The 13,717-nt window shown below is 40.8% G+C and overlaps 1 protein-coding gene across 6 annotated transcripts in view; it reads right to left on the reverse strand.

The window, feature by feature from the left end:
• Window positions 1-266: 266 nt before the first annotated feature.
• LOC121328355 (vacuolar protein sorting-associated protein 13D-like) overlaps window positions 267-13,717 on the reverse strand; it is a 63,755-nt gene continuing 50,304 nt past the window's right edge. For 5 of the 6 annotated variants that reach the window (XM_041272975.1, XM_041272977.1, XM_041272976.1 and 2 more), the window contains 6 exons: window positions 13,524-13,691; window positions 9,956-10,088; window positions 9,150-9,345; window positions 4,547-4,678; window positions 2,518-2,758; window positions 267-2,098 (listed from right to left, as the gene is read on the reverse strand). In XM_041272975.1, the coding sequence (XP_041128909.1) occupies window positions 1,967-2,098; window positions 2,518-2,758; window positions 4,547-4,678; window positions 9,150-9,345; window positions 9,956-10,088; window positions 13,524-13,691 (1,002 nt within the window). In that variant the 3' untranslated portion in view covers window positions 267-1,966. Of the gene's footprint in view, window positions 2,099-2,517; window positions 2,759-4,546; window positions 4,679-9,149; window positions 9,346-9,955; window positions 10,089-13,510; window positions 13,692-13,717 lie in introns of those variants that run through there. The other variant, XM_041272978.1, reaches the window with a different exon arrangement.

Consider the following 13,717-nt stretch of genomic DNA (forward strand, 5'->3'; position numbering starts at 1 on the left):
TTCTCCTGTTAGGGTTAAGACTAGCCATGTGAGACTGATCAGATAAGAATGAAGAGATTCTGAAAAATATGACCAAGAAATATACCCACAAAAGTCATGTTGCACTAGTTTTGAAATAGTTTGTGCTTCGAGAAAAAAAAAAAAGGATTTTGATTTAAATATCTTAATTAACTGGGCCTGATTACTGTTGGAACTTTTTAAATGAAATGTTGTAGGTCAGTTCTAAAACTGTACTTGGCAGAGATTTTTATGGTATGAAAAAGAAACAAACAATAAAAGTGACCACAGGATCAGTACACAATCCATGCATTTCAACAGCCTAATTCAATTACCTGGAGTGAAACTTATGGGGAAATTGAAAGTTTCTGTAATTAACAGAGTGAATGGGAATCAATATTGATTCAGTTTCAATTAACGCCTCATGAACGAGCTGTTAATTAAATTATGGTATTCAAACGACCGTTGTTCCATTAGGGCAAACTCTCCGCCCCAATAGAAAGCTAATTTAATTGGGTTCTTGTAAAACAACACCATACTGTTTGACTTTCTAAACCCCTGACCCTGCAATGCAGCTGTTTCTCATTCTGTGAAATGAGCAGTGCATGTTTTACCATCTATAATTAGATCAAAGGGTTTGCACAAGCACAGAAAATACACTTTCGTTGGGAAAATATATATAAAAAAATAATTTAAATTGGAAGACTTTGTTCTAACACTGGGAGTTTAATCTTTAACAATGTGCTAAGCTGATCCAGAGTGTGATCTAAGGATCATAATTCTCAGGATTCAGCTGTTTAATTTAGGACTAAACACTTTTTTTTCCATACATTGCACTCTGTAAAACAGAATACCCCATGAGCGTGCATGCAGTGCTGTGGTTATTTCACACATATGGATAGCTGGAAACAAGCTGTACTCACATAACTGCAGTACTCTCTGTTCGTGTTCATGGTGTAACCTACATAGTTATGCTAAGTTGCAAATTAGCTGATCATATTTATCGTTTTGACTGTTTACCAGCATTGTCTGCGAACATCTTTCTTTAAAACTAAGACTTTTTTTTTTTTATTACACAAGCAAATCATTGTTTTATATGGGATTCTAAAAACACTGATCCTGCAAAAGATTTCTTGCATGCAAATATTTCTCATTATCCTGTACTCCTCAACGGCTGGGATCTGAAAGACTCAAATTGGAGAGCACTGTGTTATAGCAGCCTGTGGTGGCTAGTTCAGGAGCATGGTGATGAGACCATTCATAATTTTAGTGCTTCATGTATGCAACGGACAATACACTGTCAGTGACGTTCATATTCCATTAGGCTCTGCCACTTTTGCATGATATACTTCATTCATCCACAACCTGCCAAATTCCTTTGTCATCTAGCAACCCCTCCTGCGCTAGGTAAGACTGTGCAGCTTCAGTACCCACCATAGCCGCAGGTGCCTGTAGGTGGGGTCTAGATTCAGTCAAGTGCTCACAGATTGCACACAGTGTATATCTCTTAACTATAAAGGCAGTTTTATACAGCACACAAGACTTTCTATACACACTTTGTATACTTCTATTGTGTTGACCCCTTCCATTGTTACAGGGTCCAATAGATAGTGTTTTTTTTAGTTTTTTATACATATAGTGTAGCAAAATAAAGATCTCTTCACACCCCTGTCTAATCTCAAATTTAAATCGCAAATACAGAACACCGTAAAATAATTCTCATTGCATATTTTCCACTATAGTTGTGTGTCTCTACAGGTCAAGCAGTACACTTTGGATTAAAAAGAAAAGATCCTGTCAAGACACTCAAACTGAAAAAGGCGTCACATCTTTGTTTTCTCTACAGACAACTTTTTTGTTATCGCTCTGCTGCATCCGTTGGGTTGAATCAGTGATTGGCTATCTCAAGAAGTTCTCCCCACTGATTGGATGCTAACCTGTTACCAAAGAAGCCTTCCTGATTGGCCCATTAGGAGTCCAGCTCTGGGTAATTCTCATTCTCATTGGGCGGCAGCATTAGTTGCTGCTCGTAGTAGAGGCTCTTGGCATAGTTGATTTCTTGAGAGATTTTGACAGCTAGGTTTTCAGTCTTCACATGAACCTGCAAACAGACAGCACTTGAGACGTAATACACAGGAACATAAAAATAAATAAATAATAATAAAAAAAACGATAGAGGCAAAAAATTCTGCAATAAGCACTAACATTATTTTACTGTTGCAGCACATATCCTAATGGGTACTGGCTCACCAATTTAAATATAGAACAGATCAGTTGTTCATTTCCATCACGCAATTTACAGTGTGGGCAAAGACTTAGCTCTCTAAAATGTAATTAAGCCAACACTAAAAAAACTGTTGTTTAACAGCACTAAAACACTCCCAGCTCTCCAGCACTGTCATTACCCTGCACCCTAATATGGATCACTAGTCTAAACTATGTATTCTCAGCTCTCCAGCACTGTCACTCTACATGAAGACACAGTGCACAGTGAGTGAACTGTGCTGTTCCAACACTCACCATGGGTTTTTGGTGCGAAGGTCCTGGGATGGCCACACCACTGCTTGTGTTCTCTGCTTTCTTGGTCAGTTGCACATATACTTTCCCATGATCCTTTGAGACCAGGCAGTGGTAGAGGTCATCGTATTTGACCTCGAGGAAGATGGTGTCTCGATCGACACAGTCCCCTGGCTTCAGGAAGTAGACAGCTTTAGATGAGATGAGGACAGAGTATGTGTCGATGGGCTCTACTGCAATGAAGCTGGGAAATGACAGGGGGGTTAGCACAGGAGCCATGGCTACTAGGTCAGTAAAGTAATGTTACTGAATGGTTATCATAAATGGATATAATGTCGTTAGGGTGCCTCGTATTGGTAGAAGTGCAGTTTGAGCAAGGCGACTACAAAATGTAGCCGATTGCTTAAAACATGCAAACTGATTTCTGTTATAAAAGACACCCTACACGCAACATAGAATGTGCACAGGAACTACTATAAAACATCTATGTTGTATGTTCTCCACAAAATGGTATCAATATGCAAGATAATAGGTGATTGGTTGATTTCTCATACATGATTCTCGGGTGCGTTTTCTCAGAGCTTCAACTTAAATTTAATTTCACTTACATCAAACTTTTATTAAAAGACCCACTTCACAGAGTACGATTTATAATATCTATAAACGTTACATGTTACTGGAGTTCTATCCAGGTTTATTAGTGCTGTTTACAACATACAATAACAACACTATACAATACTTGCGTTATGACACAATAAAAGTCGAAAACACACCTCTCCCACAATGTGACTCTTTCCTACAAATAGATACAATTACATAAAAAAAGACATATAGAAACAAAACACATTTATTTGCCAGTTCAGGAACTGCGTCCAAAGTTTTGGCCAGGACAGCAGAGTTCACAACCAAACAAACATGCATGGACACATGCTTACACACAGACATGCGCAGCATGGACTCTGGCACAGACACACAGTCGCGAGCCGGCACGCGTGCACACACACAGAACCGCTCACGCCTGCAGTCTGCAGCACAGAAGCTGGGAGAGTAATTGCCTGTTTAACACCTCTGGGGTTAGAGGTCAGTCTAGAAGCAGGGGGGCTGCAGAACTGGATTAATTAGCCTGGGAGGTGACAAATGAGATTTCTCAGCTCACAGGGCATCTGTGAGTGTGTGCCTCAGCCAACCAATGTGCTAATGACGGATGACTCCAATCACTGTGTTTGCAAGTTTATTTTTTTAGACACAATACAAAGATTTAAATAGCATATTAGTGGATGGTTTTCATGAATATTATTTCAAAATGAAAACTAATATTTGACTATTCTATACATTTTTAATATCTTGGAAAATAACAACGCACTTCAAACAAAATCTCTCAGCAGCAAAATAAACCCTGTACCCAAATCAGAGAAAGCAGAGAAACACTCATCTGTACCACAGAAAGTGCTTTTAATCTGACGTAATGTATGCCCTGGTTTCCTTTCCATCTTTGTGATTCAGTCAGTTATACACACTATTATATAAATGAAAATGAGCATGGTCATTGCTGCTACTGGTTACATTTCATTCAATGTTTGTTCCAGTATTTGTATATTTTAGTACAGAGACAAATATTAAAAGTATTCTTTTGTGAGATTAACACAGAAAGTCCTTTAATTTGACTATTTTGGGATATTATATAATACGGCTTAAGCAATTAGCTTCACTTGAGTCAGAAGTCTGGAAAATAAAAAGAAAAGCAAAAAATCCCAAGAATGGGCTTGTGAGAGTTATCCCGTTCATATAATTAACTGAAGTTATACAATACAATGCAATGCAATGCAATGCAATACAATGCAATGCAATACAATACATATGGTAGAAATATAACAACACTTAGATGAAATGTCAGTAGACAAAGCCAACCAGACAAACACTTCGGCTGGTGCCTTCTTCAGTGACATTTGTCTACTTGTTGAGTTTTACTTTTCTGATTGAGGGTTTTGAAAATGGATGTGTGGTATACATTAAAAATAATAATGATACTCACAACTCTGACAGGAGGTTGTCCGTGAGGCGGAATAGCTGCTCCTGTCCCTCAGCCTGGGTGGAGGAGTACCGGGGCAGTAGGCCCTGTGGGCCCCTGCAGCATCGCGGCTTCCTGACGCGTTGCACACTCATCCTGCACAGAGACAACCGATAAACAATCACTCAACAACTCAAAATCTCACAACAGCATTTCACTGAGCAGAAAAAAACCCAATCATTTATTTAAGAAAACTAAAAAGTTTTGGTTTGTTTAAATGACTTGTAAGAACTTTATTCATTTCATCCCGGTCATTTTTTTTTTTAATAGCGTTTTTGGAACAGGCTCAAATGTCCACAGGCAATGCTCATGAAATCCCAGTACCTTAACATATGATTTAAGCCCTGGCAAAGGCAACACGTCGAAGGGGAAATGTGTAAGCAATGTTCACCATGTTAACAGTTCAAAGACCCAAATTCTAAACAATCTTGATTTGAACTTGAAAAACTGCTTTAAAACACCCCCTACCAGAAATAGTTGCCTGACATTTGCTTGGTTTTACATGGGCTTCAGAACCAGGGGCACAAGCATGAACAAAGAATTGCTTTGACAACAAACCATGAGCCTTCAGCATTAGCCATTACGAATGGGATAGGTTCCAGGTTTACTCTATTAAACTGATTGAATGTGGATGTTGAATATTTCTTTTGAATATTGAAGAGGTTAATAGGCCATTATACATATATAGGGAACAGAAGTTGCTCTGTACTCTGGTAATTCTACATTCGATTATTCCGAGAACAAACTGGAAACTGAGCTCTGAACAAACTTCTCCTGTAAATGACCTTTCTTGCTGGCTGCCACTGTAAGCTGCAGTACTGAGCTGTGGAATTTCTACATCTGGCTTGAATCTTTTCTACAGTCATTATATATTAGCTGATGGTTTCCAGTTGATTCACAAAGACAGTACTGTACTGAGGTTTCTTTTTTTCTCCCCCTCTTTCTTTTTCTTTCTCTCGCTTTTTAAAAAGTGGCAGCATGCCAACATCTGTTACAGTTCATCTAGCCATGGTCAAAAAGTGCCATTCTCTCATCAGGTGACTCACCAAGAAGCCACGCAGGCACAGTGCAGCAGACGGGAGTTCCTAACTGGTCACGAGGGCCAAATCGACAGAATATAACAGCAGGAAGCCACTAAGTGGCCACCCTGCTATTGTAAAGTGTAATTTTGAAAGAAAGATATTATACTGTGTGTCTTTTTATTTTTAAACAATTGTGACGCAATAGTAAGTTAAAGAAACTGTTTGCATACCTTATTTTTTGGCACTTATTTTACCTGAGCAAACTAGCCCCTAAACTGTATCTTAACATCCACAGGAAAAAGTTGACAAAGTACATGTGCTAAGGAAGTACCCTCCACCGTTGCTTCCTGTGTAACAGGCAACAGCTTCCTAGTGTAAGTAAAGACTGGACTGCAAAGTTCAGATGGGGTCCAATTACCAGTAACACAGGAAGAAACAATAAAGTCAAAATAATGTCTGCAATACAAAAAAGGGACCTGTAAGACTGTGGTTTTAAATGGCATTACACCTTTGATTTTAGTCTAGTTTCCACATACAGTTTTTGTTTGGAATCCCTCCCCCTCTCCCTCCCCGTGCCTCGACAATAGGGTTCAACTCTAGGTCAGGCTTTAGGGCTGGCTAGGAGCCAGGCAGCAGTCAATAGGACCAAACAGTCTCCAGTGCACGCAGCAGGGGGGTGGTGCATTAGCTTAACTTCTTTTTCATTGAGTCTCTGTGAGCCAGCACAGCTCTGCACACAAATGCAATGTGATATGCCAATGAACACATCCATATATATATATATATATATATATATATTATATATATATTATATAGGATATATAGATATATATATATATATATATATATAGATATATATATATATATATAATATAATATTTAAATTTTAACTGGAAATTTAACTGGACTGCTTCTACCTGTACCTTATTTCTTGCTACAACAAACTTCACATGTGTGCAAACTGAACAGAGGCTAATGTCTACAAGCAGACTTAACAGTGGGCTCCAGTCTCCAGTGCAGTCAGCCCCTCATTTTTCACAGCCACTAAAACCACCACAGTACTATTTTCCATTGCTTGAATAATAGGAAACTTAGGGGCAAGACAGTTTAAAAGAAAATGGAAATATGTAATCAAATCCAAGTCTTACACAAAAACAAAAAGCACACTCTCCTCCCTGTTTTGTGACTGGAAGAGAGCGAAGGTTGGGCAGCAGGGGGTGGGAGGGGGGGTGGGATGTTTGCAGAGCGCTCTGGGCGAGTTCATGGGAAGGGCAGGAGGGCAGGGTGAGTGTACGGAAAATCCCACAATTCCCCTCGCTTCACTGCACAACTCACTGTTGCCGTCTGCTTCTCATTTACTTGTTTACTTCCTGTTTGCGGTTACCCTACCAGGACTGTAAACCCTGTCTGCCTTTCTGCAGGCAGGTACAGTATAATCCAGCAGGGCTTGGAACTCACACTAGCCCTGCACCCAGTCTTGGGGTTCACAACTCCCCTAGTTTAGGTGTACTATTGAAATGACCAGGTGCCAGAAGTTTTAGCAATCAGCACTTCTCATCACTGCATGCCTAACTCACACTGGAGACTGTAAGGTTACTAACAGAGGTGGTTCATGCAGTTATAAGGGAGGGATACTTTTGTAAAATGTCTAATTGTTGGTCCTGATCATTTAAAACGGTATGTCAGTAACATACACCTCCCACCATGGCTGCGAATCCAAAATTAGAGCCATCAGTGTGCCGAAAAAGTTTATGACCATGGCATACATTAACAGTATGTACAGAATAGTACAGAACACAATACGGAAATTGGATGTGATGCAGTACTTAGAGTAAGCAGCGGGGTTTCCAAAAAACATCTTGCTACAACTGTTTCAATAACGTACCTGTGCTTTTTATTTTCATTGTTCAAAGCTCTTTTCAAAATGTCTGCTCTAGTGCACTCATAGTGTAAGGATTATTGCCCACACTGTCAAACAGGTAACACAGCGATAACGATCCATGATGAGGTACGTGAAAAAAAAAGCCAGAGCACTTGCTATGTTATTTTTTTCTTTTAATCGCTCTTCCTGCAGTGATTTAGAGGACAGATCTCAAACCCCAGTGCACTAGAGCGAAATTAAGTAGTTTCCCAAATACACGAAACAATGTAGGTCAGACAGACATGACACCTCCCACATACTCGCAGAATCTAACACTCAATTACTTACACTAACGTTAACACCAACTTTCATCACAAATGGATAAGCTTTTATCAAGATGTATGGAAAAATGTCAAAGTGTGACACATGTACGTACGTACGACAGCCTCCACTATATTACTGTTGCCAAAATGAATCAAAAGCAACGTCTTTCCAGGTTAGTAAGATATCTCATGTATAAATGACACAATATGATTTTCATTGAAAAAGCACACACTGTGTGTGCTGTGGCAGGTCCTGTTGCCTACTTGGCTCGCTCAGGCCCGCGCTTTCCTGTCTGAACTCTGGCTGAACTCACGGGCAACGCTGTTTGAAACACACTCTTGACAACCTTTCTCCCATCACCTGCCTTCAGGCAGCACAGATCAGCGTAAGGTCTGGTCCCAGCACACCCATCTCTCCTCCCCACCCTCTCTCTCCCGCTGTGACTTATGTGGAAAGTTACACATTTATGGAAGAAACGTCAGTAGAGGCATTTCAGAGTTTAAAGGCGCAGCGGCCTGCATGCCTTGTGCTGACTCTCCAGTGCTGAAAGACATTGTCTTTACAGTGGCTTTACAAACATTGCATTTTACAATATTACAAGCCCCGATGTACAAACCTGCCTTTCTCACTCCTTATTATCACCCCCGGGTGACTAAACCCACGGCGACAGGGTTACAGTGGTGGCGGCCGTAGGTCTATTATATTTTCCCATATATCTAGAAAATTACTGATCAAATTGTGATGAAATTTGGTATTAACATTATTTAGCATAATTCATTGGTAGCACCAGAGTGTGTGGATAACTGAAACTACATCCGTATGTATGTCGCGTAAGAAGTCATTCCACATACTATAAATCAGTCATTTTAAAACATATGACCACCTAATTTACTTACTTAATGACATCCAGGTCTTAAATAGCACTCCTACTGTACATACTGTTGACATATGTCATGGTCATCAAGGTTTTTGTCATGCAAGCCATGGTGTGAATGTATGTTACTGGCATACTTTTCACTTGTGACCTACTCAAACCCCTCTATGCTATGTACTGGGTTTCAATTGTATTTTGATACCCCTGTGTGACAGAGAATTTCAATATTGCACTTAAGGACCAGACAGATCCTCTTAGGCCTTTTTAACAGTTCTAGGATATGTCTTCGGGTAATGATATTGGTTTAGAACTGCACTGGGAACTTTCACACAGCCATATTCCTATACAGCGAGAGAATGAGATTAAATTGTTCTTAGCAAAAAATATTACAGTACTAAATGACACGGCTGCAAATGCAGAACTTTCAAAACACACACACAGACATTTTCTCTGAGGCCTGTTTTTTTCATTTTGAATTCCCCTCACCTGTGGTTGCTCAGGCTGGCCATGTCTCGGACGGTCTGGGCAGTCTCAGAGGCAAAGTCCAGTGCTCCAGCCACTGGCTTGGTTACCGTGCCGACCAGCCCTTTGCCCAGACCGGAGAAGAAGCCGCTCATCCCGCCCTCTGTCTTCACCCCCTCCACAGTGGAGGTGATGACACTGGTCAGCCCGCCAATAATTCCTGGAGGCCACAAAACATGCATTTATTATTCCAGAAGAATTTAGTGCTCGTATAAAAGAAAGGACAGTAGATCAGGCTCTGTGCCGACAGGCTTCAGGAGAACTTCTCCTCACTGCTCTGTAAGCAACCTGCTATTCAGTCCTGGGCCTCTCTCAAGCAACGACTGCACATTGTACTAAACAGTGTGTGGTTAAATCCTAATGTTTAATAATAATATCAAAGTTATTTCACTTGTGACCATACAGGTTGGATTTGAAGTCTTTAAAAAATATATATTTTTCAAAATGTTCTATATCAACATAACTGTAATTGTAGCTGGTTTCTAAACTACATGTACAACAGACCACAAAAATACGACACATTAGAAACACCTTCAATATAAAAGCACACACTTGTATGTGAAGAGGCTCATATTCCTGTTTAGTTTGTTTAATTTGCTTAGCAAATGGCTTGACTTCTATTATGCAAAAGCTACTTCTCCCTTGTGCTTGTCAATTTCAGTCACAATGGTACAGCAAGGCGGGTCTGAAAGACTTTGACAGACTTCGGTATTGACAGTGTTATGGCAGGTGTTCCTTATTTTTTTGGCCCAGCCCCTGTAAAAGCCTACCATGAGCCAGGCCATGGATCCCGGCTACCAGATGCTCCCCGCTGGTAGCCCCGTGGTAGCGGATGTACTCCCTTTCTGACTGGTGTCGGTTATCCATGGTCTTCCCCAGTCCGTCCGACAGCGTCCCTGCAAACTGGTACGAAAACAGGGGAGCTTGGCTGAGACAGCAGCACAGACAATGGCTACATTACATTGGTAGTCCCCTGACATGGTTCTATTTAAAAAAATGAAAATAAACACAATTCCTCATTTTACCATATTTCATCCTCATCACAACCAGGTTGAAAAAGACTTTAAAGTTTACACCTAAAAGTGTAATGTTGACACATATAAAATAGATTGTATATAACAGTATATGAACAGTTAAAATATGAGTAAGAGATATACACTGTCGGACACAGTCCATATACCCTGGAATTATGATACAAAGACATTTACAGATTTAATTTAGCATTGCAGCAGTTAGCTGATGACAATATTGTGGGACTAATGCTGTTTGGTTAAAAAGTGGTCCAACTGAACAGTAGATATAATCTCAAGTCTATCATCACCTGGAGTTCAATGATCAATGTAGTATGACATATGAAGTGGCTAATAGAAAATATTTTGACAAACAGTACTTGCAGCATACCTGTAAAATACGTTTTTATTTTTGGGTTTCCCCTTCTCGTTTCAGGTAACTGGTTTCAGTTTCACTTGTAGATGGTTTCTAGACTATAATTCAGTTTTTACATTAAAAGCTATTCTTGAAATGGAAGACACTTTTGCTTTTGTGCCGATTTCTAGCAGACGAAGGGAGTTAATCACAATGGATTAAACCTGGTCCTTTGAACTGACACATAATCCAGTTGTCTGCAGGCATTAAGGCTCAATAAACACACTGTGTGTGTGTCTCTGTGTGCATCTCTTCACATTCCCAGGCCCTCCAATAACACCTGGGTCTGTCCCACACACCCAAGCTCTGCCACTAATTAGCTTGGTCCACAACTCATTAGCTGTCGACTGGGCCCCTCTCAACAAAGCTTGCAGGAACACTTAACCTGCCAAGGATCCCCGCTGGGGCGCCTGTGTGAACTGCCTGATTAGCTCTGTGTGGAATGAGTGATTCCATTCATCTGTCTCAATCACAAACAACGACCTTTCTGTCTGACTGTGTGTTTATCAAGCACTCTCTTTCTTCCGTATGTTTTTGCAGCATCTGAGAATCCACCAATGCCAGTGTCTTTGTCACTTGTGCACTATTTTACATTTTGCGGGCCCATAGTTGATACAAGGGACTGAAATGAACGAAAGGAGCCAATGTGGCAAAAAGATAGGGTTTCAAATTGCATTCTGACAGCCATTCAAATACACCAAGTTTTCTGTCAATTTCTAGATCTCAAATCCGAATGCAAAATGTTTAATTCCTCCATAAAGTCACATTAAAAGATTTTTTTATTTTTTTTTATTTTATTAATGTCAATACGTAGCAAGTGGGAGGTAGTAACAGTTAGTAATGAGACAGTGTTCACTCATCTACCAAGTCTTAAGATTGCCTGCTGGTAAATAGCCACTGGTAGGCCACTACATTGTATCACACCTCCTAGATGATCTTAGGATATTACAGCTGAAAAACCATAGGCTTGCTCATCCCCAGACTACCTCTGCCATTTCCTCCTGTGACACCCTTGAGGTAGACAGCAGTGCAGTGAACCCAGGGCATTGCCCAGATAAAATGGGAACAATCTGGCCAAGCTTCAGCTGAGAGCCACAGAGCTTATCAACGTCCACTCTCCTATATCAAGGTACTGATCTGTCTGATACATCAACCTTTAAGTGCTCTGTCTGCATGGATCCCACCCCCCACCCCTCACCCCCCCCTTTTTACCACTCTAGCTGACCTGACTGCTCAGCACTGCCCCCCGGGGATCTGCCTCAGCAGGTGCTCTATGGAATTGGGTTTGTGTTACAAAGCCTGAGAAAGCCCTGCTGGAAGACGGAGGTCTACATAAACAACCAGCGCTTGGCGAGTAACAGAGTGCAAGGCGTGAACTTGGGATGACCCCAGCATGTAAAGTCTTCGCTGAGTTCAACTGGAGGCCAGCTTGGCTTTTGTAAAAACTAAACTAATACACTTTCCAGATAACCACCCTATCCCACCTCCTTCTCCTCCTCCTGGGATGGGAAAGAGAACGCAAGCCCTTTCAAGTTTACAGCCTCCCTCGTTCAGGGATGGTGTGCAGAGTGCGGTTTGTGGGCTTGCGTGCAAGAATTGAAAGAGTCATTACAGGGAACAGACTGCAGATCACAGCGTTCTGGAGAGCTGATTATTAACAGGCAGGTCTTACATAATTATGACAATTCCATCAAAACTACCATAACTTTTGGAATAACACACACACACACTACAAAAAATATTGGGAATGTTTCTGCAGATTATAGAAACAATGTAACCCAAGATACCTAAAGATAGCTACCAAAAACTACTTCACTATTATGAACAAACTTGGGACATACACATAACATGAGGATTTATACAGGTTAAACAATATATATACATATTTACTTGTTATGCTACCAGTACTTGAGTCATATTATATAGATATGAGTGACTAACATATAAATGCATATTTAGAAAAAATAATTTTTTTGTCTTTATGCGTTATCTGTTTGTACTTGTTTGTATCTGTTTGTAAAAGACTGTGGGTAATTAATCCATACCTTAATCAGAAGATACAGCACAACTTAAATCACAGTGGTTTAAAATAGTAGCTTAAATGGTTGTCTGAAGTATTTGAACTAACTGTCCTTTAGTCTTGCTATATCTTGTGATTTGTTTTGTCTTCAGGGCCAATTCAAAGCTGTGAAAGGCATTACTGTTGCAGCCATGCCTGGGCAGAGAACGAGCTCAGCAGACAGGCTCATAAAGGGCTGCCTTTCCCCACTCGGCCAGTGAAAAGAAAATCAACAGGCTGTGGGAGAATTATCCAAGGTTATAAAAACAAATGGACTCTGCGGGGACCTCAACGCCGCTTCAAGCAGATCCCATCGCAGTGAGGAGCTTCCACCAAGGTTCTGCCGTTAGGAATGTGTGGAAAGCAAAACTCCACGCACAGGCATCTCTTTTCTAGGCTGCTTGTTTCTAAAATCGGATTTTTAAAGCTCTAGCCCCGAAGGTTTTCAGTTTTCCTTCACTTCCTACAGCTTAAACAGGTGATTTTTCTTCACAAAAGTCATTGAATGTACCCTCCTAATGCTGGTCCAAATCAGAAGAGTCCCCCCCTCCCCATGTCTCTATGCCTGTCTCTCCATCCCTCCGTATCCCTTATAAATGTTTACTGTCGTGCCACCACTTGTAATGATTACAAACATTGTAACATAGTAAGGGCAATGTAAATAAACAAATACAATTTAATTTGAGGCTACTTATTCTTTAACATTACACTACACAGCAAGACCAGTGATGTGTAACTGGAAGGAGCCCTGGGAGACGGGAGTAGTACAGGTTTACACAAGGGAAACTACTAGAACAAGAGTTCAGGAACTCCACATTGTTTTATAACAGAGCTTACTCACATAGGGTTTTTACCTTGGCAGCTGAGTTGGAGACTCCGTGTGTGACGTTCCGGATCAGCCCTCCCACGTTGCCATACTTTATGAGTTCCGAGACCCCCTCGGTGACATCGTTGAGAAGACCCATGGGGTTCCCCAGGAAATCCACTGAGCCCAGGATCTGCGCGGCCTGGCCCATCAGCTCCTGGAAACGCACACATTACACTGAGG

Source organism: Polyodon spathula, chromosome 16 (genome assembly GCF_017654505.1).
Source record: "Polyodon spathula isolate WHYD16114869_AA chromosome 16, ASM1765450v1, whole genome shotgun sequence".
In the NCBI taxonomy this organism is placed as follows: Eukaryota; Metazoa; Chordata; class Actinopteri; order Acipenseriformes; family Polyodontidae; genus Polyodon; species Polyodon spathula.